This window comes from Limanda limanda, chromosome 11, assembly GCF_963576545.1.
Source record: "Limanda limanda chromosome 11, fLimLim1.1, whole genome shotgun sequence".
Lineage (NCBI taxonomy): Eukaryota > Metazoa > Chordata > Actinopteri > Pleuronectiformes > Pleuronectidae > Limanda > Limanda limanda.
The window spans coordinates 11518264-11537603 of NC_083646.1; the positions used below are offsets into that span (position 1 = coordinate 11518264).

The 19340-nt window shown below is 41.7% G+C and overlaps 3 protein-coding genes across 5 annotated transcripts; 1 reads left to right on the top strand and 2 right to left on the bottom strand.

Annotated features, from left to right (window-relative positions):
* The first annotated feature begins 208 nt into the window (after nt 1-208).
* prpf31 (PRP31 pre-mRNA processing factor 31 homolog (yeast)) lies at nt 209-5775 on the top strand. The gene is made up of 14 exons (XM_061080582.1): nt 209-351; nt 1449-1667; nt 1757-1817; nt 1917-2000; nt 2103-2200; nt 2481-2587; nt 2734-2903; nt 3070-3227; nt 3323-3412; nt 3883-4010; nt 4305-4377; nt 5085-5213; nt 5309-5407; nt 5500-5775. The coding sequence occupies exons 2-14, from the start codon at nt 1449-1451 to the stop codon at nt 5611-5613; spliced, it is 1530 nt and encodes a 509-aa protein (XP_060936565.1). The 5' UTR covers nt 209-351; the 3' UTR covers nt 5614-5775.
* A 1196-nt stretch (nt 5776-6971) lies between these two features.
* Nucleotides 6972-15312, bottom strand: cnot3a (CCR4-NOT transcription complex, subunit 3a). Of its 3 annotated transcripts, none has more exons than XM_061080585.1 (18): nt 15186-15312; nt 14515-14582; nt 14265-14332; nt 14096-14170; nt 13911-14000; nt 13682-13810; nt 13373-13468; nt 13066-13285; nt 12794-12918; nt 12531-12587; nt 11331-12270; nt 11126-11231; nt 10869-11010; nt 9939-10047; nt 9478-9676; nt 8099-8231; nt 7866-7991; nt 6972-7774 (listed from the first exon to the last, which is right to left on the bottom strand). In XM_061080585.1, the coding sequence occupies exons 1-18, from the start codon at nt 15218-15220 to the stop codon at nt 7676-7678; spliced, it is 2817 nt and encodes a 938-aa protein (XP_060936568.1). In that variant the 5' UTR covers nt 15221-15312; the 3' UTR covers nt 6972-7675. The 3 variants fall into 3 exon arrangements, with proteins under 3 accessions (XP_060936568.1, XP_060936569.1, XP_060936567.1); XM_061080586.1 differs by having other exon boundaries at nt 9948-10047; nt 14515-14585; XM_061080584.1 differs by having other exon boundaries at nt 14515-14585.
* Nucleotides 15313-15653: 341 nt separating this feature from the next.
* Nucleotides 15654-19293, bottom strand: tfpt (TCF3 (E2A) fusion partner). Its single transcript, XM_061081038.1, has 7 exons — nt 19113-19293; nt 18399-18500; nt 17698-17820; nt 17392-17462; nt 17239-17308; nt 16624-16782; nt 15654-16412 (listed from the first exon to the last, which is right to left on the bottom strand). Exons 2-7 carry the CDS (start codon nt 18498-18500, stop codon nt 16338-16340), a joined length of 600 nt encoding a protein of 199 aa, XP_060937021.1. The 5' UTR covers nt 19113-19293; the 3' UTR covers nt 15654-16337.
* Nucleotides 19294-19340: the final 47 nt, after the last annotated feature.

The window sequence follows — 19340 nt, forward strand, 5'->3', positions numbered from 1 at the left end:
TGTTTCAAGATTGGTTTTCAAGGGGTAATGTATAAACAAGGGGAAATAAAAACCACAAAAATGTGAACCTCTGATCGAACTGTTTCATGACAATAAATCTTTTTGTTTTGTTATTGGATCCTCCGTTTTTGTTTTTTTCTCTCAGCGTGTTGACTACATTTCCCAGAAACCCCTTCGAAGGAAATACGTATATAGTCTGCGACAAACGCCACATCCGCCTCAGGATACAACAACACTGCGTCACAGACCGAGGAAACTCGACTTAACGAGTCGTGTTTCTTTAATTCTGAACATTTTCAAGCTTCTGCAAATCCTCAGTAGTTCTGTTGGTTTGGTTGAAAATCCCTCAAGGTAAGTTTACGTCGTTTTATGAAACGTTTAATCGACGTTCAACAAACGTGTGCTAACGCTAGCTAGCTAACACGAGCCATTCCAACCACGGTAGCGATTCTGTGTCTGGCAATGAAAGCTCCTGTTTTAGTTTGTCTAATTGTCTCATGTTCCATGTGTTGACGCCGTTTGTGAGGGCGAAGGAGACATGATATCCTGAGGTTATATCTCCAGCCATTATCTAACAAGCTGTAAATAGCTAACTAGCCAGCTAGCTCTCCTTTTGGTGGCCGAGTTGTCTTGGTAGTTTAATATTAATGTGGTAATATAACACTAATGACCTCAAATGGCCAAGGTGTTTTAAAACCGACTTTTTAAAATTAGCTTGTTTTTGGTGATTTCGTTCAAATCATATTGGATTAAACTGGAGAAGATGCGTGAAGGTTTATTATTTTATTTATCAATCCAACCAAACCCTCAGATTAATTTTGGGTTAAGTTGTGCCAAAGCTCGAGTTAGAAAACCAGTGCTACAAATGTCTGGAAAATTAAATGTATATGTTCGTCTTTCATTAAGTTAATATTGTAATGGTCCATCATCAGTATTTTTATTGTTGCCTTTTGCAAGTTAGTCCTGTAAAGTACCTTATGTTCAGACAAGTGGTTTTCATGCTACACTCAAGTTACATGTCGAATAAACCGAGACACACTCATTCCTTTTCAAAACATTTAAATATTCATTTTTGGATTTAGGGGCCATTTTGGCCGTTTTCTAAAAAATTTCTTTGACGTACTTGTCCCAGGGCTTCCATCAGATCAACTTTATATGGACCATTAGTGTCAACAAAACAAGATGGAAATATAAACTACCTTGAATTTCGTTTTCATCACACGGTGTGATCGTTATGTGGCGTAAAAGTTTGATTACACACCATTAAAACACAATGTTCTGTGTCTCAGACATACATCGACTCTAAACAAGACATGTACGACAAAAGTCCTGGCCTTATGAAATCTACACAGATATTATGAACTTAAATCACAGCGCCCCCTGGTGGCAACAGGAAATGTCTTGTTTTTGTTACCCCCTTGTCTCAAACTTTCTGCTGCTGACTACAGATGTCTCTGGCCGACGAGCTCCTGGCTGACCTGGAGGAGGCTGGAGATGAGGGTGACGATGGACTTTACCAAGATGAGGAAGAAGAGAGGGATAGTGATGGAGAGGCGACCCAGGAAAAGCCAGAGGGAGGACTGGAAGACATCCCAGAGGAGATGGAGGTGGACTACAGTAAAGCAGAGAGTGTTGCGTCCATTGCCAAGCTCCGCAATAGCAAACAGGTGAGTTATTTCATGTCATGGGCTTTACACTATTTATACGCTATAATATGCCAGGTTTGGTCATCGCTTTAATAACCTTGTTTGCTCAGTTTTCAGAGATCGTGGACAAAATTGACATATATATTGGAAAGCAGCGCAACAATTCCGATGGTAAGTGAAAAGCATTTTACACTGTAAATGTCAAGTTGGGTGAGATGCTTTTGCAAATTCCTCACTGTCATAACTGTTGGGTTTTGTGTTCCCTTCCAGTCGCAGGTCCACTTGAATCCGACCCGGAATACAAACTGATTGTAGCAGCCAATAACCTCACAGTAGAGATCGACAATGAGCTCAGTGAGTCGCCTGCTCCAGCTTGATAATACCTTTTTTAAAGAGATAATTTAATTAAGTTTTGTACAAACAAATTCATCTTTTGTCTTTCTGCCTTGTTTTCAGATATCATTCACAAGTTTACAAGGGACAAATATTCCAAGAGGTTTCCGGAGCTCGAGTCTCTGGTTCCTGATTCTTTCGATTTCATTCGCACAGTCAAGGTGAGATGAGTTTCCTACCTTTCTGTCAAAAAACGATTTCAGAGAGAGATTACGATGCCAATAGTTCAATAATATTTTTGCGTCACAGTTGACTATTTGTGTCTTGTAGTTGCACAGATTTTTTTTTGTGGTTATTGATGCATGTATGGGAATAAAAGGCCCACAGCTGCGGCACCATCCAATAGAACCTTTGTCTAGATTTTCCTTTCCTTTTAGTTCTCAGAACAGGCTCAAATGGTTGTTATTGAATCTTCATGAATGTTCTTTTGGCTTTTTTTAGGAACTGGGGAACAATCTGGAGAAATGCAAAACCAATGAAACTTTGCAGCAAATCCTGACCAATGCCACTATTATGGTCGTCAGTGTCACAGCCTCAACCACACAGGGGTGAGTGTGTAGATTCATTTGTTCTACATCCTCACACTTGGCTGCTCTGCTGCTATTCACATGCACATCATTAGAGATTGTGTAACTGTGTTTATTCATATAAAATGTGTCCTGAACGTTTTAGTTTTATATTTTCATGGTTGTAGGACACAGCTAACTGACGATGAGCTGAGGCAGCTGGAGGAGGCATGTGATATGGCCCTGGAGCTGAACCAGTCCAAACACAGGATATATGATTATGTCGAGTCCAGAATGTCCTTCATTGCCCCAAACCTCTCCATCATTGTCGGGGCGTCAACAGCTGCGAAGATCATGGGTAAGGGATGCAGAAATATGCACTCGCTGCAGGATTACACAGCAAGGTCACAACTGTTGATGGTCTTTGTGATTAGTTATTTTTGTCATTACTCTCTTACTTTTGTCATAACTTTGATCTAATTTCCACGCCCTTTTTCTTTCTCTGGCCTCTTCTCTCTATTCAGGTATTGGTGGTGGCCTTACTAATCTCTCAAAGATGCCGTCCTGTAATCTGATGCTGTTGGGAGCTCAGAAGAGAACCCTGTCTGGCTTCAGCAGCACGTCACTGCTTCCCCACACTGGCTTTATCTACCACTGTGATGTTGTACAGTGCCTACCACCAGTGAGTCAAAAAAGATAAATGTAAAGAACATATTTACCCCCCCTGCATTGCAGCGTCATTTGTTATCTAACAACTTCTGCCATTTTTATCTTCAGGACCTCAGGAGGAAGGCAGCTCGTCTGGTGTCTGCAAAGTGCACGCTGGCTTCCCGAGTGGACAGTTTCCACGGGAGCCCAGACGGCAAGGTGACTTCTCAGAAAAGACACATAAGCTGCTTTCAGACATGCACTGAACTATATCGATTCTCCGCACTTTCTCAAGAGGAAATGTATGAGTGACCTCAAATGTTCAAGTGCAAATATCTCCCAGTGAAAAATTAGGTGTCATACACGTAGAAACACGCATGTGTGAAAGGCAAACTGAGGGTAATATCTCTCCTAATTCTCTGGACTTTACCCGCAGGTCATGCCTGAAAGTGGGTAAACGCATACGAATGAAAGGGCTTCAAAATAAATCCATTAGACACACAGACTAACTGATATATTATATGGATTTACTTTCATTTATGCAAATGGGGGACCAGAAATTTCCTAAATCCACACAAAAGAAGAAAAAACACTGAACATTTCCTTAAAGAAATTGTAAATCTTTGACTCTTTAAATAGTTTTCTTAAGGTATTCTTTTTTTCTAAAGCTTGTATTTTTTCTTCCTCAGGTTGGCTATGATCTAAAAGAAGAGATAGAGAGGAAGTTTGATAAATGGCAGGAACCACCACCAGTGAAGCAGGTCAAACCGCTGCCGGCTCCACTGGATGGACAGAGGAAGAAGAGAGGAGGAAGGAGGTACGCAACCTGTCAGCGACATAAAACACTGACTTGCCTTGTCACACAGACCATGGGGACAGCAGGGAGATGCTTGTAGAACAAATTCCGGTTACAGAGATCAAACTGACTTATTTCCAGAACAAAATAAAAGGAAACCTTGTGTAACAACTGAGAGCAGAACAAAGCACATGATGCTGGAAGACGAGAGTCTTGCATAACTTGCATAGCTTAGTTTAGAATACCACGTCACCTTCAAGTGAATAAAAATATATAATAACACCCCCGCTGCTCTTCTCATCTCGTCTTCTGCAGGTATCGCAAGATGAAGGAGCGTCTCGGGCTGACTGAGATCAGGAAACACGCCAACAGGATGACCTTCGCAGAGGTCAGTGGCTATTTTCTCTGCTCCCTGAAGTTTTATTTCTGTATAATTTGAGCAATATATTACAACAGTATTTTTATTGTCTGCTGCATATTAGGCCTACAACATCTTATTCTCTGGGATTTTCATGATGACAAAATCAAAATGTTTATGAAAGAAGTTAAAAATAATTACATGACAAATATACATTAACATGCACTGAGCCCTTCTCAGAACATTTAAATATGAATTTATACTGAGACAAAAGAACTGAGACAGTTTCAGCCAAGAATCCGGATTTTACTTTCAAATTTTGTGCCAAAGACGACTAAAGCAAGGTGCGGTTTAATGCTTTCACTGCCTCTGGTCCTTGTCATGACTCATGCTCCAGTTTACAGAATAAACTGTAGTTTTACCAGGAAAGAGGAAACGGTAGTGAGAGCTCTGATTTCCCTCCAATACAATAATACATTCTGTTCAGGATTTTGAGAGAAAACTGTAAACTTGAGAAATATCATGAGCAGCTATTTTGCCATGAAGTGGCTCATTTCTATTGTACACTATCACACCAGTGTTCCAGAGCTGCGTACTTGACTTTAAAGACATAGGACTGAATAAATCTTCAACACCAGACCTACAGTAAAAGTCAATGTGAAAAAACACAGCATGTAATGCGTTTTTGCTTGCAATGACACTTTTTTTCTTGGAACCCTGTTTAATGGTTTTTGTAGATTGAAGATGATGCATATCAAGAGGATCTGGGCTTCAGTCTGGGTCAGCTGGGGAAGAGCGGCAGCGGGCGCGTCAGGCAGGCCCAGGTCAACGATGCCACCAAGGCCAGAATCTCCAAATCCCTCCAGGTAAACACATTTACTATGGATTTAAACTCCCAACAAAGGCATGTGATATATTTGTTTGATTTCTAATGCCTGTGCAATTTTTGTTTTAACAACAGAGGACATTGCAGAAGCAGAGCATGACCTATGGAGGAAAGTCAACAGTCAGAGATCGCTCGTCAGGAACCAGCTCCAGTGTAGCATTCACTCCGCTACAGGTAAAACCTAAATCATTCTCTTTAATATGTCTCCTGAGAAGATGCTGGTTTATGTTTAGTCAACACTGTTTTGTTGCCGTCGTTGTCCTCAGGGGCTGGAGATTGTGAACCCACAGGCTGCAGAGAAGAAGGTGGCTGAAGCCAACCAGAAATATTTCTCCAATATGGCAGAGTTCCTGAAAGTCAAGAAGGAATCAAAGATGTGAAAACTCTCACACACACACACCCGGCATGTGGACAGTTGCACTCAACACCACAAAGTGTTAGTTCAGTTTATTTACAAATTTGTCTGACATTGTGCTTTGTCCTGTATTTTAGAAGTTAAGTTTTGATTTTCCATTTTAATAAAATGCGTTAATTTGACAAAGCGCCAAGTTGTTGTTTTTGTGTGGAGGAAACGTGTCGGATCAAGTTTTATTAATTTGTTGTCCCCTTAAACCGATCCTTGTAAAATCTATTTACTCAAATAACTGCAAATGCCAAATTTGAACCCATTAACTTGCAGTTGGTCGCTTTACTAGAATACATTTTGTTGGGCTCTAAAAAATAAATCCTTAAAACTTGTGACCATCAATTTACATGTTTTCTAAAGCTTATTAAATAGATGAATCCATGTTCCCTGTAGGAATGACAGGACTTTACACCACACACTGACTTGTACTTTCTTAAAAGGATTTATTGAAATAGTACAATCCTGTTATGACCTCATTTTATGACATCTCCCATGCAGAACTGTAATGAGAAATTGTAAATACGTCTTGAAATTCACATTTTTAGCAAGTTCTTCACTGACCTTCCCTTTCTGAAAACCTTAAAACCCCCAAAAATAGAATCTATAAAAGGCAAATCTCTCAGATCATTATTGTATTGTCTTTTTTAACCCCACCCCCCCAAAAATCCTGAAAACAAATCAAAACATAACATTTTGACTGCAGTACAGATCTCAAGTTTTCATGGTTGCTTCAATGGAGAAAAGCAATTCAGTTAAGCACACTCCATTCAAACTGCTCCAAAAAGTTAGGATCTGTCCCACACACAGATCCAGGGCCAGATAATATCTCATTGTTCTTCAGGGTAGCACATGAACAACCACAGCAGATGAGACATTTCCTGCTCGACCCACGAGTTACATCCACCAGCAGAATTGTAGGATTTCTGTTTTTCTACACGTAAACAAGTTTGTCAGTGCACATTCACTGTATGTGGGAGTTTCACTGAAAATATCAGGTGGTAAATTGAACACAGTGGATTTGAGGATGAAGTAACATCAATAGAAATAGAATAATACCTTAACTAAAGTAGGGAAGCTGACAAAGCAAACTTATTATCTTAAAAATATTTAAGAGTACATTCAATATGCTCCGCGTGGCCTTTTTTCACTGAGACTGATTAGAAGTCCAACGTGCAAGATCCAAACATCAAGTAAATTCATTTTCAAACCCTTAAATTAAGATTTATTCTAAGAATTTATTTTTTCACAAACATGAATGTTCCATAATAATGCATTTTCTATGACAGGTTAACTTAAAAACATTTCATTTGTAAAGAGGGAGTCAGAGACCAGTTCAATTGCATAGCAATTTAATCCATGTCCAATAAGGACTCTTTCCCTGTCACAGGGAGAGGCCCTGTGGTCACTCTCAATCAGCGTTTTAATCGACCAAGACAATATCAATAAAACTATTGATAACTGCTCACTATCTCTAATAGTGACCATGTTCAACAGGCATCATAGGGTCTTAAAAGAAGCCGTTCCTACACACCATGTCTAAATATCCACTGTGTGTTCCCATTCTAAACCACCAAGTTACAGTAAATACAAGATGGGCAGTATACTTAATCAAATCCAAAGTTTGTTTTGTGTCAAAGGCTTCCAGGCTCATGTTGGGTAGGTGGTACAGAGAATCTTGTTGAAACGGAAAAAGAAAAGAAAACATGAGAAACATGCATGGGGTAGGCTTTCCTAATGCCACAAACTGAGTGTGCACACAGACAGGCACAAACGCAGACCTCTAATGAGAACCCTCCCAGCTCGTGCAGCGCGACGCATCGGATCAGGCCCATGGGGCATTTTTGTCCGGAAGCAAAACGCTACAGGAGGAGCAAGAGCTTCACGTTGAGATGCAGCCTATACAGACACCAGTCTCCGTTTCAGGAGAGGGTTTCTACTACACATCACAATCTCTATCCACAGTTTGGAGTTCAGTCTCGGAATGTCAACAGCAGCACGTTTTTGTCTCTCTCTGTCCTTTCATGTCCTTCAGTCTGTCACTGCAGGTCCCTGTCTTCGAGGTACCTATACTCGAAGGTGAACCCCTCCTTCTTCCTCTGGCCCCATTTTTCGTAGTCAAAGTAAATGTAAGTGCCCTGGAGGAGACAGCAGAGGGAACAGTCATTCAAATAATCCAGAACAGGTAAGATTCAGGTTCTGTGGAAAGGAAGTGGGGTGACTCTTCACCTGTTCAAACTCATCTGTGATCGTCTTGGGCTCCTCGTGCCTCTGGAACCACATCATGTACTTGGTGTGAAACCTCCACGACTGCTTCTTCAGAGCCTTGGCTGACAGATACTGAGCCTTGGTGCCCTGAGAGGACGTCAGAGAAACCATTAAGAACAAAAGACTCATATAGAAAAGGCAGAAGGAACAGTAAAGCTTCACTGGGAGTAATTCTGGAGTGGGTGTGTGGTTACCTCCAGGTAGTAGAAGATGAAAAAGAGGGTTTCTGTGGAGAGCCTCTGGTAGAACTCTATGGAGTCCGAGTGATGCGGTGGTATCTGATGATGGAAGGGCAGGGTCGGACACGGGTTCCTCATCAGGTATTGCCTTTATGACAAAAGAACAATTAGTAACAAAACTACAACAACTCAATAAATCAAGGCTTCCTTCAGTCGTATCGGGAACTCTAGTCATGCATTCCCTATGTTGGTTGTGTTGATTAGTGACCAAATTATTTCCCCAGAACGTTATGTCACAGTAAAGTTAATGGATTAAAAATGTCATCCCTTCATTTTATCCAAATAATATAATTAGTGAATGTTTTTTGAGTTATGGCCAAAGTGTGTTTTGAGAGGTCACAGTGACCTTGACGTTTGGGCACCAAATTCTAAATCTCCCAACCCAGTGGTAGAAAATTCCCTAGAAGCGTTCCAGCGATTTCGTGACGATAAAGCTTGACATGTTCTTATTCCTACAGCATATAATGCAAGGGGATGTAGTCCATATTCATTTGTCGTGCTGTAATTGTTTCCTTTTTCAGAGCAGAACACCAACTCAGATAGTGGAGTGATGCCTTTTGATATTTTGGGTCTCATGAAATTTTAATTTCTTCAGTATTTCCATGGCAACCAGTTTGACTAAGCCAATTTGGGAGAAGGCTCTGATCTCAAAACGTTTCCCCAATACAGAGAGACACCACACCATGTTCTGTTTACAGAATATGGATTTGGAGGGATCCATTTATCAAGGGCACTGAATTACAGGATTATTCAATATTAGGCACAAACATTATGTAAAGGCATATTTGAGTGACCATAAAATCTTGTGGGCAGCTCTCGGGTTGGAGGTTAAGATCACCAACTGGTTTTCAGTAAGTATATGATTCTCCTCTAAAATCGTGTTTAAATAATATTACATGTCTGATTTGTGTGTGTGTGTATATACTAACCCGAACTGTTTGTGTGCTACTAAGTATTTACAGCAACAGGATGCAGGGTGTGGTAGTGACTATAAATTTACTACAAAGCTAGTGTTCATAATTAAAACTGAAGTCAACACTGAAGCTCACTGATGTGGAATAAGCCACAACAGACTTTGGCTACACTAAAAATATTGGGTCACATGAATTCAATAGTTGGTTTTGGTCTTCTTGGGGATTTGAAGGTGATAAGAAAAATTATAATAAAAGATATATAATTCAAATATGTGGTTAAAGATGTTTAGATCATTTAATGTATTACAATCACAAGATGATTATAGTGAAGAGGTTAAAGGCATATTACCGTGTCAGATTTCTGTGTATGTGTTTTAGTCATAAAAACGTGTAAGGTGCATCAGGCAGACATGTCTTTACCTGATCCTCTCAGAGTCTGAGGGGTGTGGCATGTGTGTCCAGGCAGATTCCTGCATGGCCTGCTGGTACAGCTGGTCCTTGGGGAGAGGGGTGGGGCCGAGTGGACAGACTCCGAGTGACGGGGGGATGCTGACCTCGGACACGGACGGCTGAGGGGCAGCAGGCGTGCCAGGCGCCGCAGACGAACTGGAGAAGATGTCTACACAAAGAAGAAAAACTATGTCAGTTACACAAACAGAGACTGCAGAACCACCTCATTCTACTAATTTGACACAATTCACTATGCTTGTAACACTTTCAGCATCATGTACTGCTATAGCTGTAAAAAGTTTCTCTGGAGTAAATACTCCTTCTCAGTAACAGGTAAGTGTACATGTGAGAGTACATTCATAGTGTGGAAGGAACTACTTTCTGTTTACTACAGTATCTTTCGGGTAAATCAGTGTAGAAATGATGCTGACCGTTCCCACCTCTGTCTGTCAGGTGCATGTTAGGAATCTCTCCATCCAGGCCTGAACCCAGGGCTGCTCTCTCAGCCATCGCCTTCAGAGAACTGAGAGGTTCAGGAGTCTGAGGGGGAAACAAGACAGAGACACCATGAGATGAAGTAACACTAAGTTGAAAGAAACTACCTCTGCAGGAAAACAAAGTAAGATAAACTACTGTTTCAACTGCTACATGGATCTCAAACAGAAAAAAACAATAGTGACATCTTCATACAACCAGAGCCATTAATTGTTCTTAACAATGACCTGCACTGTATACACTGAGCAATGTGTTCAATCACCAGAGTCAACAAATGTTATGTCACAGTAACATATACTTGCAGAATGCCCTCGTGTTTGTATTTCTTTTACTTGGAGTTGCAGTAAACAGCTATTTTTAACTCTATTTAAATGTGCCACTGGACACACTTTGTTTTGTATAAATGTTGCTCTCGGCCAGGTTTGTGGGCAGCCTGGGATATCGACGTTCTCCTTTAATCTACAGGACAGAAGTACTTAGTAAACTATGAATACCAAATTAGTTTTTTGTTAATTCAAAAACAATCCAGCTCCCTGGTTTACTGTGAGAGCATCGGCTTTGAGTAAGTGAGGAAGCAGCCAACAGGGATGCCAACGTTTCATTTTCATACTGCCTCAATACTGATAAGATATATCATAGATATATCATATGATCATAGATTTGACATCTTCAAATCTATTTCATGTCAACCAGTTTTCAACCAGTCTAACAAATCTCTGCGTGTAGGAAGCTTAAGAAGTTGCTGCCACACCTCACTGTAATCTGACTGATTCTCACGACAAATTCTGGCTCAATTAGACAATTAAGTGTCTCTGACAAAAGCCTAGTGTCAGGCAACATGTCCCAATTCTGCTGGCTCAGCTCACCTTGAGGCCCTCAGTGGCCTGTGTGTAGGAGTGGGGCCCATTAAGAAGACTCCCACCTCCCGGTGTGCTGTCTGAGAACGAGGGGGACGGAGAGCTGGGAGGCAGCGTGATGGAGCTGATTAAACTGGGACCATTGTCCATCCTGCACCAGGTACAGGGGGAACAAGAATAAGACAACGTTAGATGCTGTCATTAAAGAACAATAAGTAGTACATCAAGTTTCAGGACTGAGATGAAGTAGACAACAGATAACTTACGGCTGACTGGTTGAGGAACTGAGAGACGAGGGTTGGCTGCTTTGTGATTGGCTCGGTGTACTCAGAGCTGATTCTGTGGCGCTCTCTGCTACTACAGCACTGTAACCTGATGGCAGGTGAGGGACGGTTAGAAAAGCATCCCTCATAATTTACTGAAACAGATGAGTACATAGTCCCACACAGCCAAAATAACAAGTTCACATACTTGTGCTTCCATTTTGCTTGAGTCCACTCGGTGGTCTTGCAGGGGCAGCATTCACCCCTACTCCTCCGACCACACCGACATTTCCCACATTGCCTCCCATCATGCCGACTACACTAGAGGTAGTGCTGACAGGACTCTGCGGCACCTGCGAGGGACCTGGGGCCACACTTTGTCCAGGAACCAGACCCAGAATACTCCCACTCAGAGAGCTGTGGACCGGGCTGGTGACTAGTAATCCAAGCCCTGTCCCCGGCCCGTTGGTGGTGACTCCACTGGAGCCGGAGGTGGGGATGGAAGTGCTGCTCTCCACTGAAATGCTGGACTGAGTGGTGCTGCTCAAACCCAGACCTCCCGATGCTGCTGCCTGAGCGTAAGGGGCAGGTGTGGAGCCCGAAAGGAGCCCTGCCATTGTGTTGAGAGGAGTGGGGTGGCCAACCAGGCCTAAACCAGGTATTTGGTTTGCACCGTTGGTCCCTGTTAGGCCAACTTTGCTCAATCCAAATCCAAGCCCGAGTCCCAAGCTGGATGCCGGGCTGGGCCCTGGTGTGATCTGAGGCTGAGAGCTGGGGGCTGATGAACTGGGTGTGCTAGACGCAAGGAGAGAGGGAGAGGTGGAGGCTGGGAGTAGAGGGTTGCTGGGCGGGCTGGGGGGGTTGTTTGAGGGGACAGAAGGTTTTGTCTGAGGTGGCTGCTGCTGCTGCTGCTGTAGTTGCGGCGGTTGGTTTGGTGGCTGAGGCTGTTGTTGCTGTGGTGCAGGTTGATGCTGATGTTGCTGCACCGCACTGCTGAAGCTTCCTATTAGACTGTTGCTCGTGGGCACCGGAGTAATGCCTCCGACAACACTCGCCATGGACACCAGGGAGGAGGAAGACGAAGACCCAGAGGTGGAGGAGGAGGAGAAGGAAGACAGCAATGATGGGGTGCCGTTTTTCACAGGCGACTGAAAATGACAGAGCAACAAAAGAGGCATTTTTAGACAAAACAAACAAAGTGCATGAAGAGCAAATTTTACTGTAAACTTCTGAGGTCCATATATTCAAGAGATGGTACAATCTACATCACAAGTCTCCAACCATGGTCCCACAGAGGAAATGTGTTCCATTTCAGTGACAGAGAGTCCGAAACCCATCAGGACCATGGATGGAGAGTGCTGCACTAAACAGTTAATCTACTGACACACAACAGATGAGAACCTCTCACCTGACTAACTTCACTGTCTGTCGATCGTCCCCTTTTCTTATCGTCCTCTGAGTTCTCCTACAGGAGGAGACACCTTGATATGACATTGCACTTTTGAAACCAGCCAGTTGATTATAACACAATGGGGCTTGTAGAAATGTTAAATTAATGCAAACTTCACAGAAAAAATAAGTAAACACTGAAACAGTGTACTTTGTCTACCCAGGATCCTGGTTACATTCTCAACCAAAGTTATTAATGATTTAAAAAAGACAAGTACTTACAGCAGTGCATGTGGCTGGGGATGGAGGGATGGGTGAAGAAGAGGTGGTGGAAGTGGGAGTGCTGTTGGAATGGAGATACATCTCATCTTCGTTGCCCTGACCTGACGGAGAAGTTGCAACTAATGCTGCAGTTCCAAGTAAAAGATGAAACAGAGTCAAACATCAAATATTGTCATTCCAGCTACCACCCCCTCAACTCATCCCCACCTAAATTCTGCTCTGTAAATGAATAACATCATCATCATCCCTCCACTCAGCAGTGCTCTACTCACGTATGTCGTCCAGGTCTAAGTCATCATAGATGAACTCATTCTCCTCAAAGTCTGGGTCCTGGGACGAATCGATGTAGTAGTCAACATCATCCTTGATCTTCTGGATTGAATCCACCGGCACAGAGTCATTGTCCAGCATTCGTAAAATGGTCTCCAACATCCGAATGTGGAATCTATGTCTCTCAATCTGCCGCTTGAGCTCATCAACACGTTCTGCCTTCTAGATAACAGGAAGGAGACATGTAAAATTGTTCATAACTTTTACTACGCTATAATACAAACAAATGATTTCTTGGGTTTTACTTACGTCTTTATCCCCCTTCTTCTTTTTCGTCTGAACTGACAGAGATTCAACCTCACTTTCAAACTGATCCACCTGCATGTTTAGAGTGTCTATCGTATTCTGCAGATGAGGAAGAGGTCAGAAAAAAGAATGTTAATGGTTTTAATCAAAATAATCAAACACATTCTTAATATAACTGTCGTATTCATAATAAATAGTTTATAGGCGCATCAGATTTTATTTTACCTATGACTTCACATATTGTGTTCACCTTTATTGTGATCAAATTTCAGGCAACCATATGTAAAACAGGTGAAGAAAGTTGTGTATTACTGTTAGCCACGTTCCCGTTTCCTCCTTTTCCCTCTGAGCTGGATCCACTTTCTGAGCGAGCCCCAAGCCTTCTTTAGAGTAAGCTTTTGTTTTTGTTTCACGTTCCACCACCTTGAACCGCTCCATTTGCTAAGACAAGTAAAAAATCATACAGGGCTTGTTTTGCTACATGTTTTCATGTGACAAAACTTGCACACTCACGAAAAAAAAGCAGAATAAAGAGCCATACCGTCTCTATAAGTTTGCGGTTCTCAACTAGCTGCCTTTTGTCTTTGATTTCGTTTGAGGCCACCCATGTTTTTATCTGATCCCTCAATCGCTGTGAAGAGTACAAGCCAGAGAAAATATTAAAGCCCATTTCCTATTTCACTGTTGACCAAGAGTGCAAATGTGTGTTATTCTATCTTGTCTTACCTGTAGTTTTTTAATCTCTTTCTTGAGGTCAGCTTCATATTTTTCCTTCTGGTTTGCATTGGCTGCATTATGGAGCTAAAATGTTAAATAAACCAGATATAATAAGTTATCTTGACATTGATCTCTGAAACAGAAAAGCAAATACATGCACGGCGGTTGGACCTGTTACCTTTTGCCAGATATCTTCAAACTGTTCTACACCTTCGGCTACTTTTTTCAAACATCTGTCGATCTCACCTGTGGAGGTAAAAGATGTGTCAGAACAGTGCTGTGAATAGATCTGACACCAGAAGTCCCTCACAACACACAGCAGATGCACACTTAGGTAGATGAAGTCAATCTGAGTGTGTGTGCAAGATGCCAGTGGGATGGATCGTGTGCCACAGTACTGGTGACAGTTCCTCCAGCAGGCTTCTTACCTTGAAGTTTCCTCTTGTCAGCCATGGCTCTGACTACGACAATGTCCACATTCCGTCTGTCACCAAGCCTGCTGTGCGAATGAAACAACACGTGCGTTTAAAAACAAATAGTTTAAACAACACAAAGATCTCTCCAGCAGATCCTTCAGTCCAGCACAGCAGCGTCCAGAGAGTGGATCTGACGTTAACTGCAGCTAGCTTCCCGGTTAACGTCAGCTACATGGACAAGGTCCGGATTCGAACACTGCTTGACTGTTTATCTGATGCATGTGGACTCAGCTGATGATGCTAATGACGACGTGAATGGCACGGTTGTCAGCTAAGATTAGCCACCTAGCCAGCAAACGTTACTGGGCTAACATTCATACTAGCCCAGTTGCTTAGCTCGTCCACCTCGCTCGGTTTCTATCTAGCTCGTTTGGTTGGATTTCACACTCATGCATCATCACATTGGGGTGCAGCACAGCCTTTATATGATGGCTTTGCATTGGGAAAACACACAGCACATCAGAAACCGTTCAAATTTCGTTAACCTGCTGGCTAATGTGGCTAACAGTCTGGCTGGCTAATGTATAAAAATGCTAGCTAGCGGCTAAGCTAGCCAAATTTAGGCAAAAGGGAAACTGGGTCAACCCGAGCATCTATATTTCATACTTGTTTACGACATTTACCTAGGGTATGGACTTGGACCTTTGTCTTTTTTCATATACGACCAAAAAACTATTTCCAGAAAATCTTCTTTACTTCCAAATTGTGTTTTCTTTTCGACAAGCTGGCTCACTGTAATGTAGCTGAAGATGGACGGTAGCTAAAATCCCACCTCCGCGGTTAGAGCCCGCCCTAAATCCAGCATGCAGGATCTGATTGGCCGGAGGTTCCGTCTGTCAGCGGGACGCATCCGCTGGCATCACACACTGTAACCGGGGGCCGTGGATTGGCTGGACGCTGCGATGGATTTCGATCAACAATAAATATATAAATGAATGAATGAATAGATAAGAAAATAAAGGTTATTTATGTAGTAATTTATCTCTTTTAACTCATCAGGTCACTCTGCAAGACATCTGAATGATGTCCATCCCCTACAGAAGAAGATTGGGGAAACTCCTTTGATGATATATCAAAGACACTTCATTAGAAAAATTTCTAAATTTTTTTTTATTTCTGCCTGCAACGGAAAAATAGTTGGTTTGTAATTGAACTCATGCGTAAAAACACAAAAGCCCAGTCAGTGGTTGAAGTTTAACCTGCTTATGCGGACGTGAAGATGAATACAATTAGGGAAATCTTTATGTTGTCTTGGTGTACATCTGTAAAAACGATAAAATACACACACTTCTAAAACCTTCAAAAGTTGAACCAAATAAACCACAAACTTTAAAACATATAATAATGAAAACACAAATGTCATAGAACTGCTCAAAAAAACAAAATCGAGTTTTAGTTTCCTTTGACAATGATGATGATGAATCTCACTGAGATGAAATTATGAAGCCATTCATTTTTCTGCCCTGCTTTAATTGTCTGTGTGCAAGATTTTTACCAAACAAGGCTTGCCATTCGTCATAATTATGTCATCAAATCTCGGTACAAAACATGAAAGCAGAAAATAATATGTACAAATATATGTAATGTATGCACCATGTAACTGACATTTCGTTTTATCTTAGATGAACTTAAGTCTGTTCACAATATTCAAGTAAAACTACAAACACTGGAAAACTTGGCTGCACAGTGAGAGCTGACATTATCTAGTGAACAAGTAAGGACGCTTGTCGCTCCTTGGACATCATCTAATCCAGGGCAGTGCAGCCATCGGATGATCAGTGAGACAGGGAGGTTGGACTGGGCATGTCTCCAAATTGTGAGTCTGCCAACGCTGACATGTCCGGTTCAGTCTGGGTGAAGAAGCAGAAACTCGGTCAACACAAAATCAATTATTCTACACTGTCAGATGTCTGAGTGTTTACATTAATGAGACGGATCTGTGTATTAAACTACTTGCTCATGTGTCCCCAACTACATGTTCATCCAAATCACACCAACACACAACAACATGGAGGTCATTGTTTGATTATACTTAAATGGACCAAAGAGTTAATCACCTACCTGTGGGTCTTTGTCTTTCTCTTGCCTTGGAATTCGGTGCCTCCTCTTCTTTGGTCCAGCAGCGTGATGTAACGCTGTGGACGCCGTGGAACCAGACAGACCATTGAGACGGTCTTCATCCACTCCAGCAGCAGGATCTAAATGTGCACCAGACTCATCCTGAAAGAACAAGCAACAGATGCAACTACAGTATATGTAGGCAAAGTGGGTAACTGCTTTTGAACTATAATTAATGCATTTTAATTAATTTAAAATTAATGTATAAATTGTTAGTGAGTTTTTACCACTTTAAAATTCGGTCCTGGTTTATTATTTAATCTTATGGTAATCTAAGACAAAATCTTAAATATTTTTGTCAACAGGAATTTGTTTGCCAGTTCTTAATACAGAGGTTATTATTTTGTAAGGCTTAGATCTTCGTGGTTGCTTAAAATCCTGCTCCATCACAAGGTTCAGTTAAAAAAAAACACAGGCTGGTGCCAGGCGAGCAGTTGGAAATAATGAAATGACTAAAATCTAATCGGTGACTTCAATTTTTTCAAACTGACATTGTAAATCTATTGTCACTGTGCAAATTTTGCATCCAGAGCTAGAACTGTTTGGTTTATTTCTCACCTCAAGCAATATCGTGAGCTGTGCATTTCTGTAATCATCACCGTGAACATCTAAAGTCTTCATAAGAAACCTGTAGGGATTAACAGAGCACCAAGATGAGCCATCAAGAGTCAATCCTCACAGAAATGTAGTTATTGTTATCAAGTTTTAAACCTTCGTTCTTTCTTCAACCGACGTGTGATTCTTTGTACTTGGTGAAGGCGGCCCAGTAACTTTTGATTCACCTGAAAATAAAAGTAAATCATGATAATATAGACATTAAAAATAAAAATGAGGAACACAATCTTCATTCAATATAATTGCGTGGTGATGAAAACATTAAAAATGTGTAAGTCCATGTCTAGAAATGATGAGAAGTCTGGCACCAAATGCTACTTAACCCATTAATACCCATTTACAAATTTGGCAACACACACAGTCAGAGAGCGTGTGCAAAATAACCCCAAGCCACACACATACCTGTTCAATTTCTTTACATCTCCTGCTCAGAGACAGATATTTCCTCTTATCAAGAGCCCTTGTCTCCTCATCCTCTGGCTCTGGGCTCTCAATCATTTCGCTGTCTCCCGCGCCGAGCTCCACCTGACGAGAAATACAATCCACTCAAGTTGTTTGTGTGTCGTGGTCATAACTCTGTATCAGCGTTGTTGTCTGTATTGTGATTTAAGGAGTTCAGTTCAGTTGTTAAATCTGTCATGATACAGTGTTGTGTTGCTTTATGTCACAGGAATAATGTTAGTGCTCAGAAAATGTATGACAGCTCTTAATATGACATGATAATATTGTTGAGTAGCTAACTAGATCTGATGCAGTGTCATCCATGTTAAAATTATTCATCAACCCCAGCAGACCTGTGCCTCACTGATTAAGCTACAAACAAGTGACCACACTTCCAAACAAGACTCTCTGAATTCAAATATTTTGGACACATTTCTAATAGAATCCAGATTTTGACTTCACATGCACATTCAATTATATTTTTACTTTTCCAAGCATAGTGTGATGTTAATACTGGTTATACTAGTGACTTGATACAGTGGGTAAAAAGACAATGTGCATAGTTCTGTGTGACTTAGCAGCACAGGTAGCACGGTGTGGTTGGACCACTTACTCACACATCATCACTTCACTGTGCCCTTTACCACAATCAGTAACATTACCTCGTCAGGTCCCAGCTCCACACCGCCTGGCTCCAGCTCTGCCTCAAGGATGTGTCCTCCAAACAGAGGAGGCAGAGCCAAGCCAGAGAAATCCTCCATCATCTGGACAAGAAGCAAGAGCGGATCATGACTTTGTTTTCATAATACATTTCTAAACAGGAATTTGGTTTGAAGCGGCTTTAGCAGGTGCAGGTTCACTGGAGGGTTCAGTGGTGGGAAAGGGGCAATACGGTGGCTGAGAGAGACGTGGAAACATTTCCGTTGTCGTTTAAACGCAATTTGCAGCGTGATTCTGTATTTTCTAGTGTTGTGACTTATTAGCAGCGCACGTGTCGTCAAAAATATGAAGTTGTTTTCTTGATTTCCACTTGTTTAGTCTATTTGCAGTGCGTTGAGCTCTATTGGCCACCGTACTAATAACTGTGGCGTAGCAATGACAGGGGGGGGGGAATATACAAATGTTCATGTCGTTTTATATTGATCACAAACAAACTAAACGTAAATGGGAAGAACGTATATATCTACTTTAGTTATATATAAAAAATGATGCTGGAAACATGCACAGACAGATTTCGACTGTGCAGCTTCTGGTGGATAATTCAATGAATAAATGACTTTAGATTAATCACATTCGAATAATACTGAAAACAGTCGCTAGAGACATCCCTGGTTTTATCAGCTGATCACACAAGCGATCAATGTATCGATACTTACATTTTCTCAATCTTCTGACGGCTCAGACTATGTCCCGCGGTTTTAAATCCCCAATGAAAACTGCAGCAGTCGATCAGTTCAATCCACAGACAGAGGGAGACTCTGAAATCTCTACAGTCATGAGATCAAACTGAAAAGTAAACGTGAGGCAAAGCGAGGGCAGCTTCTCGTTCTCCTCCGTGGCCTGGTGTTTATGTGCGACGGGCGCAGGAAAATTACGTCACTTTG

What these genes read in the sequence shown, in the direction of transcription:
- prpf31 (XM_061080582.1), top strand. Translation starts at nt 1,449, where the DNA reads ATGTCTCTGGCCGACGAGCTCCTGGCTGACCTGGAGGAGGCTGGAGAT. An exon ending in TTGTACAGTGCCTACCACCA is followed by an intron (nt 3,228 to 3,322) that starts GTGAGTCAAAAA and finishes TTTTATCTTCAG; the next exon opens with GACCTCAGGAGGAAGGCAGC. An exon ending in ACAGGATGACCTTCGCAGAG is followed by an intron (nt 4,378 to 5,084) that starts GTCAGTGGCTAT and finishes TGGTTTTTGTAG; the next exon opens with ATTGAAGATGATGCATATCA.
- cnot3a (XM_061080584.1), bottom strand. Translation starts at nt 15,220, where the DNA reads ATGAAAAAAGACAAAGGTCCAAGTCCATACCCTAG. An exon ending in ACCGCAAACTTATAGAGACG is followed by an intron (nt 13,811 to 13,910) that starts GTATGGCTCTTT and finishes TACTTGTCTTAG; the next exon opens with CAAATGGAGCGGTTCAAGGT. An exon ending in AGTTCCTCAACCAGTCAGCC is followed by an intron (nt 11,011 to 11,125) that starts GTAAGTTATCTG and finishes TACCTGGTGCAG; the next exon opens with GATGGACAATGGTCCCAGTT.
- tfpt (XM_061081038.1), bottom strand. Translation starts at nt 18,500, where the DNA reads ATGATGGAGGATTTCTCTGGCTTGGCTCTGCCTCCTCTGTTTGGAGGA. An exon ending in CGGTTGAAGAAAGAACGAAG is followed by an intron (nt 17,309 to 17,391) that starts GTTTAAAACTTG and finishes TAATCCCTACAG; the next exon opens with GTTTCTTATGAAGACTTTAG. An exon ending in AGCTCACGATATTGCTTGAG is followed by an intron (nt 16,783 to 17,238) that starts GTGAGAAATAAA and finishes TTGTTCTTTCAG; the next exon opens with GATGAGTCTGGTGCACATTT.